Consider the following 19,034-nt stretch of genomic DNA (forward strand, 5'->3'; position numbering starts at 1 on the left):
CTAAAAGTTGCTGAGTGATGTTTAAAAGTTGCCAGTTTCTGTACCAAGGGTAAAAAATTGGGAGGCAAAATGATTCCTTTTCTTTACAGTTTGATAATTCTTTAGTGATTTGGGATGTCTGGATATCCATCACTGGATGTTGAGTATTGCCTTTCTTTAATTTAAGTTTTGTAAAATATCATACAAATTGCAGCAAAAGACCTTTATAAAAGTTTGGTGAACACATTTTTTTCCTCACCTCACAGTTATAATAAAAGCAGAAGTATCCTTTATAATGGCTAGGGCTGCTGAAAGACAGGATATCATTAAGGTCAATGCAAGCAGAGCACAGAACCCTTAGAAGAATCCTTTAGCACCTCAGTTATATCTGATCCGCAAATTTAATTTTGGAGCCTAAAACTTCAGTACATCACTTAAGTAGAGTAGATGACATGGCAAGGCAGAGAAAGCCTGCAAGATGTTCAGAGAGGTAGAGTCCCACGGAGCTCTTGCTGCCATGACATTATATGTGTTTCAATGACAACACTGAAATCTGCCCTCCAAAGGGGATCCTAAGAGGAAAACCTATGATTCATTACTATTTAAAGTTTTAGAACACTAAAAATTTAAGAAATGATACTCAGCCAGGAATGACTACACATTCAGATTCTCTCAGGCAGAGGGGCTTTTTTAGTATAAGAGGGATGGAGAAGGAGTGGTGATGGCTAAAAGGAAACTGAGATCTATATGCATTTTCTTGAATTTGAAGGACAGGTTGTGCTAGTCTTCAACTTATATTTAAGTTTAAGGGTGGCTCTGAAAAACAGTGCTCCTTTGTTCACCAAAACTTCCCATTATCAGGCAGCCAGGAAAGCCAAGTTCATTAGCCTTGCACCTTGTGACAGTTCTCCTTCAACAGGAAAATCCTCAGCTGACCAGCACCCACAGCTGAGAGTATTTTAGTTAGGCAGTTCTCTTTCCAGAATACATTTTTTTAAACTGCAATTGTAAAAACATAAGAAATGCCTTAATGAATCAGACCAATGGTCCATTTAGCCAAGTACTCTGTCTCCAGCTGTGGGGATAGGAAATGCTATTTATGGAGAACTGCCTTATATCCCCCCGTTCCCCTTTCAGTGTGTGTTTAATTGAACCACTGTACACAAATCTGTCCAACTCCTTTTCCAGACCTTCTAAGGTCAACAGAAAAATCTAACTAGCTGTTAGATGGTTTTTCATGTAGAGAACCTAGTGGTTTGGGCTGGGAATTTTTGGGAGGGGATATTTTGGAGGCGCTAGTTTCAGCTGTATAATTAAGGTGGAGAGCACCAGGAGGAATTCAATCTGCTATGTCTGAAAAATACAGTATATTCTCCTCATGCTTAGACTTCTTTCCTTAGAGTACAGGATAAGTTTTTCAGGAAATACAAGGAAGCTTATTAATTAGCATGAAAATTCCATTTTTGAAACCTATATTATTCCCAAGAAGAAGTATCAGTTTATCACATAGGTGGCCAGCTCCTGTTTTACTCTTCATGACCTCAGTATAAGGGAGCCATCAAATTTACCACCTATATGAAATAAACAAAACCTTTGCTTAGCTTAGAATTGATTTTCTTTGCATTTTTTTATTATTACTGGGTTTTGATTTTATTATTCTTCATAAATAAAAGTTACCGCTAGAGTGAAGGCTGATGAATAATAGCCTTCTGCTAAGAACTTGTTCTCATTTTAAGAGGCAATCAGATCCCATTGTTCTTACGGGATGTAAGTTACAGAATGCCCTTACCATAGTCACCCACCTAAACTTCACTACTTCAAAAGCCAGCTCTGATACCCTAAAATCTAAAACCAGTGTAAGATCACATGCACACTGTTGCTAATCTGGTTCCTCTTGATTTATAGCTTATTGTGAACAGAATACAAGATTATTTTTAAAACTCTGAAGGACAGCCCACCCTAGAGTTGATTAATAACACTGACAACTCTTGCAGTTTCACCAGGAGTGTCATAATATTTCATATTTTTATCCTGGATATAAATTATGAAAACAAAGAATCTCAGTATTCTCTTTTATCTAAAAAGTGGGGGGGGGGGGATTGCCATGTTAGTTATAAAAAAGTATGGACTGTGTATATTAAAGGCTCAAAAATCAATATGCCAAATTATGAGAACTTGATATTTACTAATTTTTAAGAGTTCAGAGGATTTTTTAAAATTAAATCTCACTATTTTTTCTGAGTGGGGCTAATTCACCATTTTCAGTCAAGAAAGTTTATGATCACTGGTGATTCTGTTATTATCTGATTTTCACTTGCCCACACACAGTGCCAGAGAACATTTTTGTACTTTTGTACTTTCTTCCTCTTTGGGTCCAATTTAAATGTATTTGTTGTTACTATTATTTTCAGCCCACAGGAATTAAAACTATTATGGCCTGTGTCTCAGAAGAAGGACATGGAATTTGGGGAGTCTGACAAAATACACACCTTGCCGCTATGATTTGACTAGGAGATTCTGTGGTGCAGAGATCCATGCCAAGTCAACTATCTAGGTAAGAAATATGACAAGAAAAATAATCACAATGACCTAAGATTCTCCATGGTAAAAAGTGCCATGTTTGGCCACCAGCAGAATAGAGAAGAATCTTCCAAATACTAATATTAGCACAAGTGTTCTATAAGAAGTACCAGATTTAAACCATAAAACTTCATCTAGGTCACCTTCCTTCTCATCTCAGGTCTCAGGGGCAGGATGAGATGAAGGGGGAAGGCAGAGAGAGCAGGTATCATCTGGTGCTCCCCATCTCCACCTGTCCTGATGGAAAAGACCACAGGCATCAGGCATGTGGCAGCCTTCCTTTACTCTGGACATCGGTCTGTGATGCAGACTGACTTAACAAAACTTAACAGGGGACTGATGTGAAATTGTACTCACCAATTGCTTCCTGAGCACAACCATGTAAAGCTCAGTCACATACAATCCCAATGAAGAATTAGGATATGGCTGGATTATACAAGTATTTTGATGAGTGAAATTTTTGAAATGTCCTTTCTAGTAATACTTCAATATACCAGAAAAAGCAGGCAGGAAAAGCAGCCAGAAAAGAGAAAAATCCTTACCTGAAACTGACATGCACATTTCAAGCCATCACCCTCTTCTTTACACACTCCTCCATATTTACATGATGATTCATCACACATTCTTACATCAGGCTCTCTTACATTTAACTCTATGAAAAAAAGGAGAAGAAGACAGAAAAGAAATTGTAACATAAGTAATTTTTGAGACTATAGGGTCTGTCTTGTTCTTAAGCCCACTGAATCCTTCCACTCCCTCCCGCCCCTGCAGAAACTGAAGGAAAAAAAGTTGTCCCATATGCTGTGTTGAATTGGCCACATCCTGTTCCCAAGAGGGAGGTTCATTTCATTGGCACAGCAGTCATGGCTAAATTCTGCTTCACCACACACATAGTTTCAGAGCAGGTGCAAGTTTACACTGCTAAAATCATGTTTTGTGTCCTCCACTCCTGGTAGGAGTCAGCACCCTTACACAAGCAGTAGCCCATGTTTCTTGCCCACTGTAGCTTTTTGTCTGACTTGCCAGAAAGATTCTGAAAAGGAAGAAATTCTGAAGAAACTTCTTCAGAATTTTTCTGCCCTGTATTCCAGTCTACAGGTAATCCACACTATTGTCTTTCAAACTAAAAATACATTTAAGTGCATATAAAATATTATAATTTACTTGCACTGTAGGAGTCAGAGTAATGGACCAGAGCCCTTTGTCTTAGATGCTACATAAAAATATATAAAAATAAAATACTTCCTGCTTCAGTAGGCTTATAGGAGAGGTACAAAAGGCTAACTGACTTGAGGAGTATAAAGGAACAAAGAGACTGTATAAATCAATACCATAGGCACAACAGCTGCTTAACTGGTATCAGGTTTTTTTGGCATCACATCCAAGGGTAGTTTTGAAGGAGATTAAATATACTCTTCCGATTTTTGATTTGAACTGTATGTAGGAGAAAGAACAATAGAAGATACAGGTGGGATAATGGAAGCAGTCAATTTTAGCCAAAATATGATCTTGCTAGATTCAGTTGAATAGTATTGTTACTATTGCTTACAATGAAAAAGTGAAAATAACACCAAGGGCTCTGGGAAAATCCACTGTCCCCATTTAAGAGTGCACTGAATGACATTCCTTAAAAGGATCTTCTGTGCTTTGACTCCAGTCAGAGATCTCCAGAACCCTTTAGTAATATGACCCACTAACAGATTCATTTACAGCTGTATGTTTTAAAATATTTTCTATAACTTTTAATAAGCAAACTCTATCCAGATGATTGGATTAAAGAAAACACTGAAAACTGCCATTCAGAAACTGTGAAATGTAGGTCAAAAGTAGAAGAAAATAATTCTTACTGTCACTTGCAATCTTAAACAGGAAGTCACCCCCTTGCTCACAATAATGTCAACACTGATATAACAGTAACACTCTAAAACTGCTCCTGTAGGTTTATATAACATTATACACCCACCCACATAATTTATATAAATAAATTTAAAATTATATATTAGTTCATATAATATGTATAAATTTTTAAATATATCATAAAATATGTTTATTATGTTATAAAATTGTATTACACAAATATATAAATATATTATATATAAATATATAATATATAATATATATATATATATAATATATACATACAATAGTTAATATAATATATATTGTTACAATATGCTATATACTTATATATTTAATATAGCATAATTACATTTTTTTTATAGTATTGAAGTTACAGGAGTATAGCTCAACAGAACATCCAGTGATAAGTCCTGTATTTTCTTAGCCAAGACAAAAAATTCTAAAAAATATAATTCTAAAAAATTTTTTTTTTCTTTGTGTCCATCATTCCTGAAGATATAAATGAGGAGTGTGATGTCTATGCCATTTGATAGTTAGATATCCTGGTTGCCATACCAACCACGTGCACATGTTCTCTAATGTTATTCTTTATGTCGCCATTTATCAAATGTGATTGATTCATTGTAGGATCTGAGTTAATCTGAAAGAACATTGCAGCTTTTCCATTTTTTGTGTTCATAATTTGTTCCTGAAGGAAATGTGTATTTCTTTCCCCTCGTGAAGATCTACTCCATGAAGATGAACAAACTATCAAGATTAATTAAGAGGAAATGATTGTCATACCCAAGAGAAGAATGCACCTTTTGGTGATACTGTATTTCAGAGAATATAATTTATAAAAGGGAATAACCAGATGGATAAATTACAGTGCTAACAGCTTTCAAAATCCTATTCTTATGAGCCTGGGAAACTAAACACATATGGGCTCCAATTCTGAACACCTCCATTCTCAAAATGGCTGTACTCAGATGCTATGCACAGGCTTGCCTCATACCCTATATCACTGAAAGAAAGCCCAAGGCAGCTCTAATTCATGCTTGAAATCCTGTGGGGCTACATGATTTCCACTGCCCCAGCTCTTCCATGAAGGCTTGCTATCAACCTCTGTCTATTCTCCAGGCTAAAAGAGGAGCACATGTGTTTGTCTCCAGTCTGTCTCCTCATCCTGGCTGCCCCACAGAGGTTTCCTTGACAGCTACCCACCTGCCAGGTTGCTAGAAGGAGTTTCTTCTCTACAGGGCAGTGATCTAACTTTTTAGCATGGGAGGGGAGGGATCCAGGGTAAATCAAAAGCTGTCCCCAGCTAGCAGTTCAGCAACAGGGTGAGATGTACTTGTGCCTAACTTAATTACTGCTCCAACTGCAAAAGCCAGTGAGAGAATGAAAGGTGTCAGAGCAAAATTAGAATAGAAAAAGTGAAGATGCGGGCAGGGAATCAGCCCTTGCCTCCAACATAATGAACTGAGACTTCATTTAAAAAAATATCCTCAGGAGGAATTAAGAGGACAGAAAGGACAGTTATAACTCACTTAATTTTAGGAGTGAATTGTGTTTCTTTCCATATAAATTATAAACACTAATTATAAGCTTCTTTGCATAAGGGAAGAACCCTCAACAAGAAAGTAATGAACTGTTACTGATCATTCAAAGACCAGGAGCCAACATGATACTTCAAAACTGTATGAAAGACAAGATACCCTGGTGACTGGCACTTGAATGTGATAGATGAACTTTTTTTATGATAGGATGTCATCTAATTCCTGTTTCCCTTCAGTAGCAAATTCTAAGCAACAGTAAAATCAAAGCTCTGACATGTATACAATTATATTCGATAGCATCACAAATACTGGGAAGTGTGGTAGCCATAATGACTTTCACATCTACTGCGTTTTATTCAAAAATGAATAAATGAGAATGAATGTTAATAGAGTGATTTGAAGAGTAACAGTAGATATCTGGCATGTCTAATATATGCTCTCTCTTGAATGGAATCCCCACAGAAAAAGAATTAAGAAGGAGTTTCTGCTATTATTTCCAGAAGAATGGAATCATTATCATTATATGTGAGAATGGACCTACAAAAGGAGTAAGAACATCTAGCAAATGGTTTAAGATAATTTCTTGCATGTTTCTTTAATGCCTATCACAACTCATTTCCAAGACTAACTGGTGTAAATAAGAGAAAACCCCTATATGATTCATTGCATACAGAGAGAAGAGAGTAAGTAGTAATCCATCAACTCCCAGAAGAAAATACAATTAGTGCAATTAAATCAAGCTTCCAAATTTATGATAAAATTAATTTCCAAAGACCTGAAATGAGGTATTAAAAATGATTCGCTAGTATCTGTTTGTTCTGGCAATACAGTTCCTGATGCTGTGATGTCTGACCTGCACACAGCAGTTTGCAGGAATTTGGCTGCAAAGACCCACGTCAAGATCTTTTTGCTTTTTTTCCCCTCTCTTTTGAAAGAAATTCACCCTGTGATAATCTGAGACATCACTAAAAATCAAGTAAAGCCTTTTCCATTTTGTCTCCACTCAAAGAATTCAAAGTATAGTCCAATGGAAATAACTGGAGATTGCCTTTTTGGCTGTGACCTCAAAATGTAATGTTTTGAGGCATGAACCTTTATCACCAAGGTAAACTACACATGTTAAAATTATGAACCTGAAGATGAAATCACATTTGCAGTTCAAGTACATAGCACATGCGCTGGATACCTAGAGAATAAAATAAAATTTAGAGTGGGAAAATCCAGTAATTTCAAAAGCAATTTGTTTTTTAAAAACTCATTGTCTCCTGAGGTTGGCACTAGTACATAGTAAAGGTGAGTGGATAAAAGGGGAAAGAAACCACCTTTTCCATGTGGAAGTGAGTGGGCATGTTTAGTAGAACTGCCGCCAGCTTTGGCCCTCTTAAGTATTTCTGCTGTGGCTGGGAAAACCCATCTCTGCCTGCCTGTCTTTGTTTTCTGCTTCCTATGGAAGAGAACTCCACCTGAGAAGCTGCCAAGACCACCCCCACTTCCTCATGACCTAGGCATTTGCTAGTAGAGGGAGAGCAGTTTTTGCATCTTTCTCACCAGAGGGAAAGGGCAAGATAGTGTGGGGCACCTTACTACTGCTTTTCCGCCCTTCAAACTGTTCTTTATGAAGCCAAGCTTTAAAGAAGGGCATGTGTCTCCTGGAGGTTATATACACACACAGAGACAGACCTGGCAAAGTTCAGAAAGGGTATGATATTATAGGGTTTGAAAGAACCCCTGAAATTGTGAAGTACACCAGGAGTGGGTCAACATTTGCCTGGGAAAAGGTAGCATTGTATGAATCCCTGGGCCAGGTTGGTCAGATGAGTAATTATGTTGTGGGACGGTATGCTACAGTCCACAAAGTATACCCTGACAAAGTAGTATGATGACTGGATGAGCAGTCAGGCTCACCAAAGAGAGTCAAAATCTGAACAGCAAAATCTGAACCACTCATTTTGAGGAGTCAGTCTTATGACTCTGGATTGGATTCTCTGGCTTGTGATTGTTCTGAGTTTGGAAAACTATTTCAAACTGGTTGGAGAACTTAATGGGGAAAAACAAAAAAGAAAACCCTTCCCAAAAGGAAGCTGTTGAATTGAGCTTTTCCTGTAACAAAATAATAGCTTATGCCTTAAATCAAACTTTTGAATAAAACTTCACCTGCCAGTCCCTGTCTTTGTCCCAACAAAGATGACACCCAGAGATAGGTCTATGCCTCAGTTGTTCCCAAGCATAACCTGTCAACTTAAACCATGAAGGTGACATCACATGTAAACAAAATTACCACAAAAAAGATTCTCCAGGGAAAATTTTGAATGCCCTTAGGATATCCAAGCTGGCCTCCAGCTGCCAATACAGAACAAAACAAGACAGCTCTCCTGTAGATCCTACCGGCCCAATGCAGACATATGAGCATCTCAATTGGTCCTAGTTTAAGTCAGTTTATATTTCCATTGATTATAGTGGCTTTGACACTGACCCAGACACTTAGCTCACATGCGCACACATACACATAAAATACTTTAAGTTAGGTGTCATAATCAGCAACTTCAGTCCCATCCTTTTGCTCTTTCAAAGTACACCTAATACAGCCATAGCTGCAGTAAATCATGCAAATGCTGACAGAACTATTACACGCACATTGTGGACAAGAATCAAACTACGGGAGTCCCAATGTATAAGCTATTTGTTCTGACCCTGCCAAAGTGCTGGTATATGTGTTTGAAATGGGATTAAGTCATACCCCATCAGCCACTGGGTACAAAGAGAATCTCACTGATAAATATGTTACAGCCATATACAAAAGAACTTGTTCCTATTCATTTTATTGCAGGTCTCCAACTCCCCATTGGTTCCTACTACATCACTCTTTCACTTCCCTACCTTAGCCAGTCTTTACAGCTCAACCACTACCCTTTCTCTGATCCCTTCGGAGCATCAGAGAAACATTCAAGGTGCTGTTTCCCCTTTGCAAGTTGAAATAAGAAGTTTAAGGGGGAAAAAAAATCTCCAAATCAGCTGTGTCCATTTGCAGAGCCACTGAAAAAGCAAGGACCAGGCCTTAGCAGAGTCTGAAAAGCAGTATTCCCTTTACTGGCATTATGTTACACCAGCAATAAGATTACCTAAGAATAGCTTTTTCCTGGAGACTGTGTGGCTTCTTTTAAGATAGTGAAATGATGTGTTAAGAGTTCTAATTCCTGCAGCAGAAATGTGAAACAGCTCTCCCCCTCCTCTTCTTCCCCCCAAGAAACTAGAAATTAAGATTCTTTGTATATTGGATTTCTCTTCCATCAGCTTTGGTGTGCCACATTCATCGGCATTTTCCTGACAGTACCGCAACTTCTGTGTTCTGTTTCTGTAGCAAAACGCAAAACTAGGAGCCAAACTCACCTAACACACCAAAGGTTGAAAGTGAAGTGTTTTTCCATGCCTATGTGGTGAAGATGGTTTACTTTAAAACAAGCCAGCACATATTGCTCAGCCTTGTAAATTTCTGTCATTGGCCATGGATACCACTTTAAGGAAATATCTAGTGTTTACTTCTGTTTTTTTCGATGTCTCATGTCTGTAAAATGTTTCATTTGCACATAATTCAACTCAGAATACAGTGTGTGAGCGGCCCCTGCTCTCACCATAATCTCCTTTTAAAATAGAGAAGAACTGAATGCATATGTGCTGCTAAAGTAATTAGTATTCCTGCACACAATAGGAAACCACAGCAAATTTTAACAACCAGCACTCACACAGCAAGGTAACAAGACTGGCTTTGAACTTGAGAGTCGCCCACTCTACAATTATTCACATTACCAGTATACCTCAGACTAACTCCATTCAATGTGAAAAAGTAAGGAAAGTGTCATAGTGATGAGCGTACGGATGACAGTTCTGTCAAAATATTGAATTCAGCCCATGGTGCATTTCTGTTTCCATCATACAAAAAATGTATTTGTAGAGAAAGTGAGGCACATTTTTGTTATATTAAAAGGTTTGACAATATTTCAGAAATTATGTATATTCTGTAGATGAATATTTCAGCAAATGGTACAAATCAACTAGCTGTGCAATTAGTTGAAAAGAGTAAAAAGATGCAGTGAGTACTTTAAATGGTTTTCTCTCTCACAAACACCTTTGTTTGTATCAAGGTTAGATAGTGTGGTAATCTGGCCATCAGAACACAAATCTGGTGTGTTTTTCTGTTAGCAACTATCCAGGGCACTGGCTTCAAAACTTGCTTACAAACCAGAATCTGTGTTACTACAAAAACTGTTGAACATGATTATACAAGGCTGTTATAAAGAAGTTAGTATGTCATTGTATATTTTCATGTAAAACAAAATATTCAAAAAGAAACATGCTTATATAGATAATTAACAAAGAAATTGATTACAACATTTATTACTAATCTTAAGTCTAGTTTCTAAGGAAACCAAGGCTGTGCAAGAGCAATGACTCTCCAAATGCTTCTCTGACAATTTTTGCCTGTAACTTTTGCACTCACTGTGCAATTTCAGCCAAATCTGACAGTGGTAGAGATCTCAGAGATAATGAACTTCCTACAAGTTTATGAAAAATCAGTGGCTGTTTGGAGGAGAAGGGTCCAAATCTGTGTAATCAAAAGAGTTGAGGGGATGTATAGGGAGACAAGCTCAGGGTACGAAATCACAAACACATGCAAAATAAGGGGTAATTAGTTCTTCTTAACTCATTGAGCTACTTAATGTCCTTACACATTGTGATTTAGAAATTTAGGCTTTGCTCGTGTAAACATTTATAAACACATGTACTTTTTAGGACTGCTCAAAGAGATTACACACTGCACAGGAGATGGTAAAATCAGGAACCACTCTGCTAAGGGAAGCTGTAGCATTAACTTTTATGGGGGGCTGAATGCCCATAATAATATTTACTTCTGCTTTTATTTTCTGAAATTGCAAGATATCCTGACAAAATAGATCTTCCCAAATGTAGGAAAGTGTCCAATATCTAGCTAAGGGAACCTATCCTGTGCCACAGCTCTATCCCATATCAAATACAACTTTTCAGCTTATATTTAAGACCTGAATTTGATTACTAAGGAAATATACAGGGATTTGATTGATAATCAAATCCAATCAACTGATTTGATTACCAACTTCTTTGATTTCCAAGGAAATATACTGGGATAACTGATGTATGGCTTAGTTTCAGGAAGCAGCTAAATGCTAATGCCTATATAAAGGAATGCACTTTGGTAAAATAACTTCAGAAATAGTGCTCTTAGATTTTACCAAGCATGCTTCAGCTAGTTGGATTCCTATGAAATTTTTCATTTGCATATATTATGCTGTTAATTCCTGACTGTTGTGGAGCATGTGCACGTACAGTCAGTGGGAAAATGTTATCTTGTTTGTTCTTTTTTCAATGCCTACTTGCTCTCTCTCTCTGATGTTCACATGCCCATGCGGTAGATGTTCAAATACCCAAAACATTTCCAGCTAAGGTTGTGCTCTATCCCTCCTCTCTCCTGGCTCCCAGATTGGGATTTTTTTACCTGCTTTCTAGGATCATTACCAGTATAAGAGTCAAGCAGGCAAACATACTGCTCCTAAGGAAGTGATAGGTTTTGCTACCAAATATTCTTTCTGAAGAAAGCTTTCTATGACTAATTACAAATCGAAGTGAACTCTTTAGTCCTGTTCATAAAGAAAATCGAACAATTATTTTCCTAAGCCTACAGTGGAATGAAAAAAACATTCCAAAACAACAGAGCTCTCATTTTTACTAAGAGTGTAGTAGTATCACTCCTTAAGAACTTGAAGGCCTGAGAAAAGTAAACGAATGGTAAAAAACAACACTGAGGTGACTAGTTAGCCTCCATAAACATTACAGGCAATTTTTTCTTAGATCTGTAACTGATACATGAAACTCAAGTTGATTCTAAATTGCAGAAGAGATTTGGACAAATTCTGATCCCATTTCTGGCACAAAACTTGAATACATTGCTTTGTTTAGGAGCCTATTTGCCAGATCAAGAGCTGCAATAGAGGCCTCATGCCTTGTAGAACCTTCATAATTACAGTATTTGTTTACAGATGGGGGATGGATGGGGAATGGATCTAAATAGCTGTAGAGCTAAAAGCCCTGCTGCTCACTTCAATTTCTTTTGCAGCAGAACAGAAACAAACCTTGATGTGAACAGTTCTTTGATGCAATGAAAACATCACCTTTCTATAAAGGTTTTAGTTATCTCCCCTTCCCAGTCCCTGCCTTCGGATATCTGCTGCTGTCAGAAAAGGGAGCATTTACCTCTGTGAGCAACAGTAAAGAAAGCAACAAAAGTGCCTGATCCTTGCTTTTTTCTTGGTGAAACAAGAACTGAAGTCAATGGAAGCTTGAGCACATCAGAAGTGTGTCCATTTACCACAAAACTTATACATTTACTTCACACTCAAGGTCATATTAACATATGTTTGATTTCAATGTTCTTGAAGTCCCAGCCTGAAGCTGGAGTAGTTTCCACTCCAATTCCAGAGCACAAAAATTTAATAATTTTTTTAAGAAACCATAAAAACTCAATAATACCACCCAAGAGTTAGAATGTTTCCTCCAGCAGCAAAAATAGCTGGGCCTTAAAAAAGGTTATTTATTTTTTCATCTGTGTGACTTCTGGATAACAAAATATTAGTAAAATGAAAGTATGAACCTTTCTGGAACAATTAAAAATGCATATAAGCTCTGGTTCTGTATATAGATTTACATTTTCCTCTAAGGAAAGTTGCTTGTGTTCTTTTTGTCTGTTTTATTTTTTTAAAGACATTGAGGGGATTGGAAAATCAAAGCCAACTATAAACACTACATTAATCTCATCACCTTCCCTTTTCCTTATTCTTCATATGATTTCAAAGTCAGAGAGATGTCTAAAGAGCAGATGAATCTTGATCCTTCAGAGCACCACAGGCAACATTGCTCACAGCTGTGGAACAACCTCAGAGGTTGTTGTGTAATACACTTACATCTACTTTTCCTTCTGGGAGCCATTTTCTTGTGACTTATTTTCAAAGCTTTAAAATAAACTCAAAAATGACTTTTTTAAAATAAGAGATCACCTGAGGGTAATGAAAAACAGCGCAAAGGAAACAGATAAATTTTTCATGGACTTTTTAGTTTAAACCAATATATGGTACTAAAATAGATTATGCAGCACAAATCAAATTATTACAATCAGATTATTAATCAGATTATTATTATTTGAAATTAAATTTTACTATTGAATATACATAATGTCAGGCTCCAAACCTATAAACACTTAGACAGAAATCTAACCTTGAGTGTCTGTGTGATCTAAAACTAAGTGGAATTGATCATGTGTAAGATTAAGAACGCATTTAAGTGCTTGTAGGATCAGGGGCACAAGAAACTTTTTGAGAACCTAATTTTTATGCAAATAATAATTAACATGACTAGGGTTTTGGTCTATGGGAGACAAATGTGTAGAATTACAGTGTGAAGAAGTATTTTAAGATGCCATTTATTCTTCATATTTGAGGCTTCTCTTAAAAGTGGCGGAAAATATCTGACAAAAAGTTGTCAGTATATTAATCTACACTTAATTATTCAATCTCTAAGGAAAAATGCAATTGTCTGAAAGATGATTTGATAGCAGAAGTCTAAAATGTGTCCTCTGAATAGCTCAAATTTAAGCATTATTCATCACTTCCTATCATTAACTACTGTGTGAAATATTGCAATACCTAGAGGCTACAATGAAGATCAGATCCCCATTCCGATTGACATGGATAACAGCCAGTCCATGACTTACAAGACTTACTTATAAGCAGAGAAGTCATATAAACTGTGACAAAAATTAGATATTATCACATCCATTTCACTGGATGAGGAAGAAAGGTATACGGGGTAAAATGATTCATCAAAGGTGGTGATGGCTTCAACAGAAGGTCAAGCCAGGGTGCCACATCAGAACTTGCCCCTCTCCAATTGTTTTGCTGCAAAGTTATCTTTTCTGAGCTTGGTCACCTTTTCTTTAATAGAAAGGTCTTCAATACTACAGCTGGGAAATCATTATAATCACTAAAATGAAGCAGAAACAAAAGACAGAGGATGTGGTTGTCAGTTTAAAAAGTGAGAGATGTTAACTCACAAAGGCTACTAATGCTAACTGAAGAGGTACGTTGGTGTATTAATGCAGCTTGTACAATTCATCTGCTGTATTCAAATAGCAGATAATCACTGGTCAGAATTCAAACTGTGCTGCTCTCACAGAGCATAATAAGGATAATGCCACACAAACCCAGAAATGTGTTTCATAGTTCTATTAGGAATAACACTTTCCAAACATGTTAGCAAGTTAACTGTCTTCTGAAGGTGCTGAGTGTAACAATTTTTCCTCAGACATTTTTGAAAGCTTTGCGAGATTCTGGAAACTTTAAACCAATACTAAGTCTTATTTCTAAGTTTACAAAAATGGAAGAGCCAGCCAAGGACTTGCACAAGGATTTCTTAAAGAAACTAAATCTCATGTATGAATAACCTCCCAACTACTGCAGAACATGGGGGATACAAATCAGACTTGACAATTCAGGTTTTTGTCACAGGATAGGAAAATTTTCACCTCAGATCAGAATTTCAAATCTAATTCAAGTTAGCAGTGACTGAAACCCATCTTCTACCTGAAAAAATTTGACTTGCCTTCACTAAAGAAAATCAATGAAATATTTCCCATGTCACAAATAGCTGCTCAGTGCTACTTCTGCGAACAATTTTGGCAGCTCTACAGCAATGGGCCACCAACTCCAATTTAATACGATAACAGATACATTAGCAGATGGATTTAAAACCTTATGTGGCAAAGTATATGATATTACAACTGCCTGTTTGCACTGGAATTTTCAATGTTAATAGAGACTAACATAGCTGAGACAAAGAAAAATCTTCCAGAAAACAGCCTTCTTACCATGGTAATAATTATGAACATTTTTAATAATCTTAGTCATGTTCCTTGTGCATGATCTCCATTAATGCTGGTGGTTTGTACACAGGATTACTGAAGGGCCAGTGCAAAAAAGAACTGGAACATCTTACCTCCAACTCCCAAATGTTGTTCACACCAGTTTCACAAAAACAAAACCTTGCTTGTAACCAAGTGAGTAGAAATTAGGAGGGTTTGCTGTCCCTCTCTTACATATTGTATTCTGCTCCCAGCAGCTGCAAATTCAACACTTTGCTAAGCATTAAATTCACTCTAGGAAACATTTTCTAAGAGGAATGATAGAGTTATTGAACTGTTGTAGCTGTGGAGACAGATGGCAGTATGCCAAAACTCCAAGAACAATTTTAGATTAGAAATCTGGCCATCTGCTATAGGTGGAAAAACATTTTTCATACACAGGCTCCTCCCTTAGTTTTGTATTTTTCCTAGTAATGGAGAAATGTGATGTGTTGTGCAACAGATGTCATATGCTTTCTGACTGTTTCTCATTTGCAACTGATAAGCACTGAAATGTATTAAATGCAGTTTAGGAATTCATTCTTAAATTGCATTATGCTATTGTATTACTTAGCCTACAACAAAGCACAGTAGTACTTTGCAAAAAATTCAAGTTATTTTGGGATACTCCCTATAATAAAACCTGCTTACATTTACTTGTTACTCAAAATAGGCAAAGTTCAACAGGAAGAACACAACATTTTTTCATCTACATCATTCTAACTAGCTCTTCAATTGGCAATTATACCTAATTTCTCTTTAAATATTAAGGTAAATTGTTTAACAGCTTCTTTAAGAGGTATGGAAAGAAAATGGAGGGAGGGCTCTTTTCAGAAAGGCAATAGTTTTGGTATAAGAATGTTACAAAATTCACAATAAATATATATGTGGAAATTTATTATTAATGCTTACATGAATATTGTCAATATTGCTTTTGTATAATTCCAAATCACAACCTACAACTATAGCATAAAAGTATAAAAAATGGACCTGACATATAACATCATGCATTCTTAGATAGGAAAACATACAATCCACTGGAACACAAATGAATCTTGCAGGTCTCTCCACTAAAATATGTAGTCCAGTAGCTCATTTAATCAATAGTAAAGATGGCTATATAAAAGAAGGATTTTAATTAGGTGTATATATTAACACTAATTTTTAATTGTATACACTGTTATAATCCTCTGTGCATTATTGAAACAATCACTTTGTTTCTATTTTGGATATTCAAAGTGTGAGGACAAACAAAGCCTCTGAATACACATATATTGATTCATACCATGTATTGATTCAGTAGCTAATTCAAAGGTCAGTTTCACTTGTCAGTTTGAAAAATGAAAAAAACCCAAAACATGAATTTTCATAGATTCTCACAGCAGATGAAAGGTCTGCAGAAGGTTCCAAGGTTGAGGCTTTCTGCACACAGCCCATGGGCCATCCCTTTCTTTTTAAGTCTCTGTTTCTGTCTACACGCTGGACTGTGAAAAAAGTTTTGGGCCTCTGGTCCTGTTAAATGTGTATTTAAAGCAGACTGGCTCTAATGGCCCCATGAACAGACTGAAGGGAGCTCCCTTCTCCAGTGTGAAAGGAGTCCAGAGAAAGCCTGAAGCTGTTTGAAAACCCCAGCAGAAACTCAGCACTGTATCTTGACCCCTTTCATACAGAAGGAAGAAGTTTGCAATGGTCCACTTGGTGGAATGCTGCTTTTCAGAATGATCTTTGCAATCTAAAGAATTAGTTGATATACTTTTAGGATACTAAAAACTTCATAAACTGTTATACACACAAGATTGTTTAGGGATAGAGAAGTCACATGATAGTCATAATAGGGACCTTTTAAGATTGTAGACTGTAGAGAAATGGCAAGGAAACTTGTTCAAGTCTTCTTAGTACATAGCTTTTATACACAGATCCTGCCTGATATGGCTTTCTGCTGTGTAATTATGCAATCACTTTATCAACCTTCTGCTCTTAATAAATTTTCCTCATCTCAGGCAGTTTCTCCACAAAAACCGACTTGGAAGTAGTCTTTTGGTGATTTGGTGACTATGAAAAAATATTTTGTCTAAGTGAGGCCATCTGAGCTCTTGAAACAATAAGATATTATACGTATAAATCTGCTATTGTGCCACTGCACAATATTGTGCCACTGCACTGGACTTCAAGAATATTATTAATATATACTTAAGACATCTCTGAGACTTTAAAACAAATGAACACAAATTCAAAAAGCAAGGTAAATAGTAATTCAATAAGATCAAAATACAAAAAAGAATACATGATAATGAAAAGGAGTAAAAAGAGTCAGAAAAAGGATGACTGGCATTAACAATAAATAAGAGGAAAAAGCCTTTGGAGGAGGTCAGAAATTACACTTACCTGTCCCAAATAATATGTTTTCAGTATTGCTTAGTGGCCCTGTAATCTTTTAAAAATTGATTTCAAAACATAGCTTAATATCTTTATTTTAAAGTAAGACTTTCATTAAAAGGGCTCACAGCTTGGTGCTTTTAAAGTGGTTTGGGGAAAAAGAGACAGCTAAAAACACTCACTGTCAAGAACAACGTGAATATTTTATACTGTTTTTTTGCTGATCCCACATAATTCTACATTTTTTCTTGCATTTAAAACTTCATACCCTTCCTCCCAGTTCATGCACAGATTTTTAAAGCAGCCATTAACCAACACATTAATATGAAAACCAAATGCTTTTTGTAGAATGCCATCATAAGACACTTATTGATATGCTTATGTAAAACCTTATTGCTAATTGCCAAGGCTATCTCCCTGTACATGCCTGAGCTATGGTTTTGTAATGAGAACTATAAGAAGCTCATATGCTGAGCACACGAACTAAAGCTGCCTAGGGGTCATTCTTTCAGCAAGCAGGGGCAAGGGAACACTGCACTGGGGTTTACCATTTTTAGCTAGCTCAGAAGGCATGAAGTCCAGAAGAGATCTAAAGAAATGTGTTTTGATTCCTTATCCTATTCAATTCTTCCTTCTCACCACAGAACATTAACTTCAGTCATCCTTCATTGTTCAGCTGGACAGCATCCTTCTGTGAAGGGAAAAGACCTTTAAAGTAATGCAGCTAGAAGACTTAGTGGTTCAGTGCTCACTCAATCTGCTCTATTTCCAACTCCATTGTAAGGCTATGTGCATCTTCCCTGTTTTGTCTATGCGGAAAATACCAACTTGACAAAGTCACATTTTCATGGATAACAATAGAATGATTTTCTGTATGACTGAAGATGACTGAAAAGATCCATAATTCAAAGCTAGCATTAAAATATAAGATATAAACAAAATAGACTGAAAACTTCATCTTTGAGAAGTATACCGTAGAAGTTTTTCAGCAATTTAAAACTTGTCATGGTGGGTGGGGAAATATTATTCCATTTTGTTTTGTTTACCTGTGAGCAATCTCTGCTTTATTTTTTCTTTGCCTACCTCTTGTAGGCTTGTCTTCTCCTCTTATTTTCATGTTAACTTAGCATCAACTTTCAACATGGAACTTATATTTAGCTTTGAGCCCATAGGCAGTCTACCCTTTGGAGTAGATCAAATTTGATCTGTGTTGGTATTGTAAACACCACCTTGCACATTCAGAACATCTTAAAAGTAAATCTAACAATTTTTAAGGAAATGAATAAGAAGCTGAGTAAAAATGGATTCTAGTATTTTGTAGGCTGTTGTTATAATAGCTGCCCTACAGTTTTAAACCAGCTATGGGATGAAATCTCATTGTGAACAAAGGCAGAGAATAAAGATAGTAGCAAATCCGAAGCAAAAAAGCAATCATATGAAAATATGATTATGCAATATGATTCTACTTAATGTAATGTTAAACACATAAGCAGTGTTTGGTCAGTAGATGTGTCTTTGGAAACACTACCTATAAAAAAAGAGTGTCTTACATTTTCCACATGAGTGGATCAAACTTATGCTGGCATTGACAGGATTTGTTTGTATTTACAGAAATGAAAACAACCTCCCTTTCCTAGGTCAAGCATATTAATTTATCTGAGCAGCAAGATGGTGACATCCTCTGATTCTGCCTCATGCCTTCTATTATATATGATTCAAAC

The 19,034-nt window shown here is 36.5% G+C and overlaps 1 protein-coding gene across 3 annotated transcripts in view; it reads right to left on the reverse strand.

Annotated features, from left to right (window-relative positions):
• Positions 1-19,034, reverse strand: part of TMEFF1 (transmembrane protein with EGF like and two follistatin like domains 1) — a 135,173-nt gene that overhangs the window by 50,013 nt on the left and 66,126 nt on the right. For 2 of the 3 annotated variants that reach the window (XM_067292418.1, XM_067292417.1), the window contains exon 2: positions 3,102-3,211. In XM_067292418.1, the coding sequence (XP_067148519.1) occupies positions 3,102-3,211 (110 nt within the window). Of the gene's footprint in view, positions 1-3,101; positions 3,212-3,890; positions 3,966-19,034 lie in introns of those variants that run through there. The other variant, XM_067292419.1, reaches the window with a different exon arrangement.

This window comes from Apteryx mantelli, chromosome 2 (genome assembly GCF_036417845.1).
Source record: "Apteryx mantelli isolate bAptMan1 chromosome 2, bAptMan1.hap1, whole genome shotgun sequence".
Taxonomy (NCBI): domain Eukaryota; kingdom Metazoa; phylum Chordata; class Aves; order Apterygiformes; family Apterygidae; genus Apteryx; species Apteryx mantelli.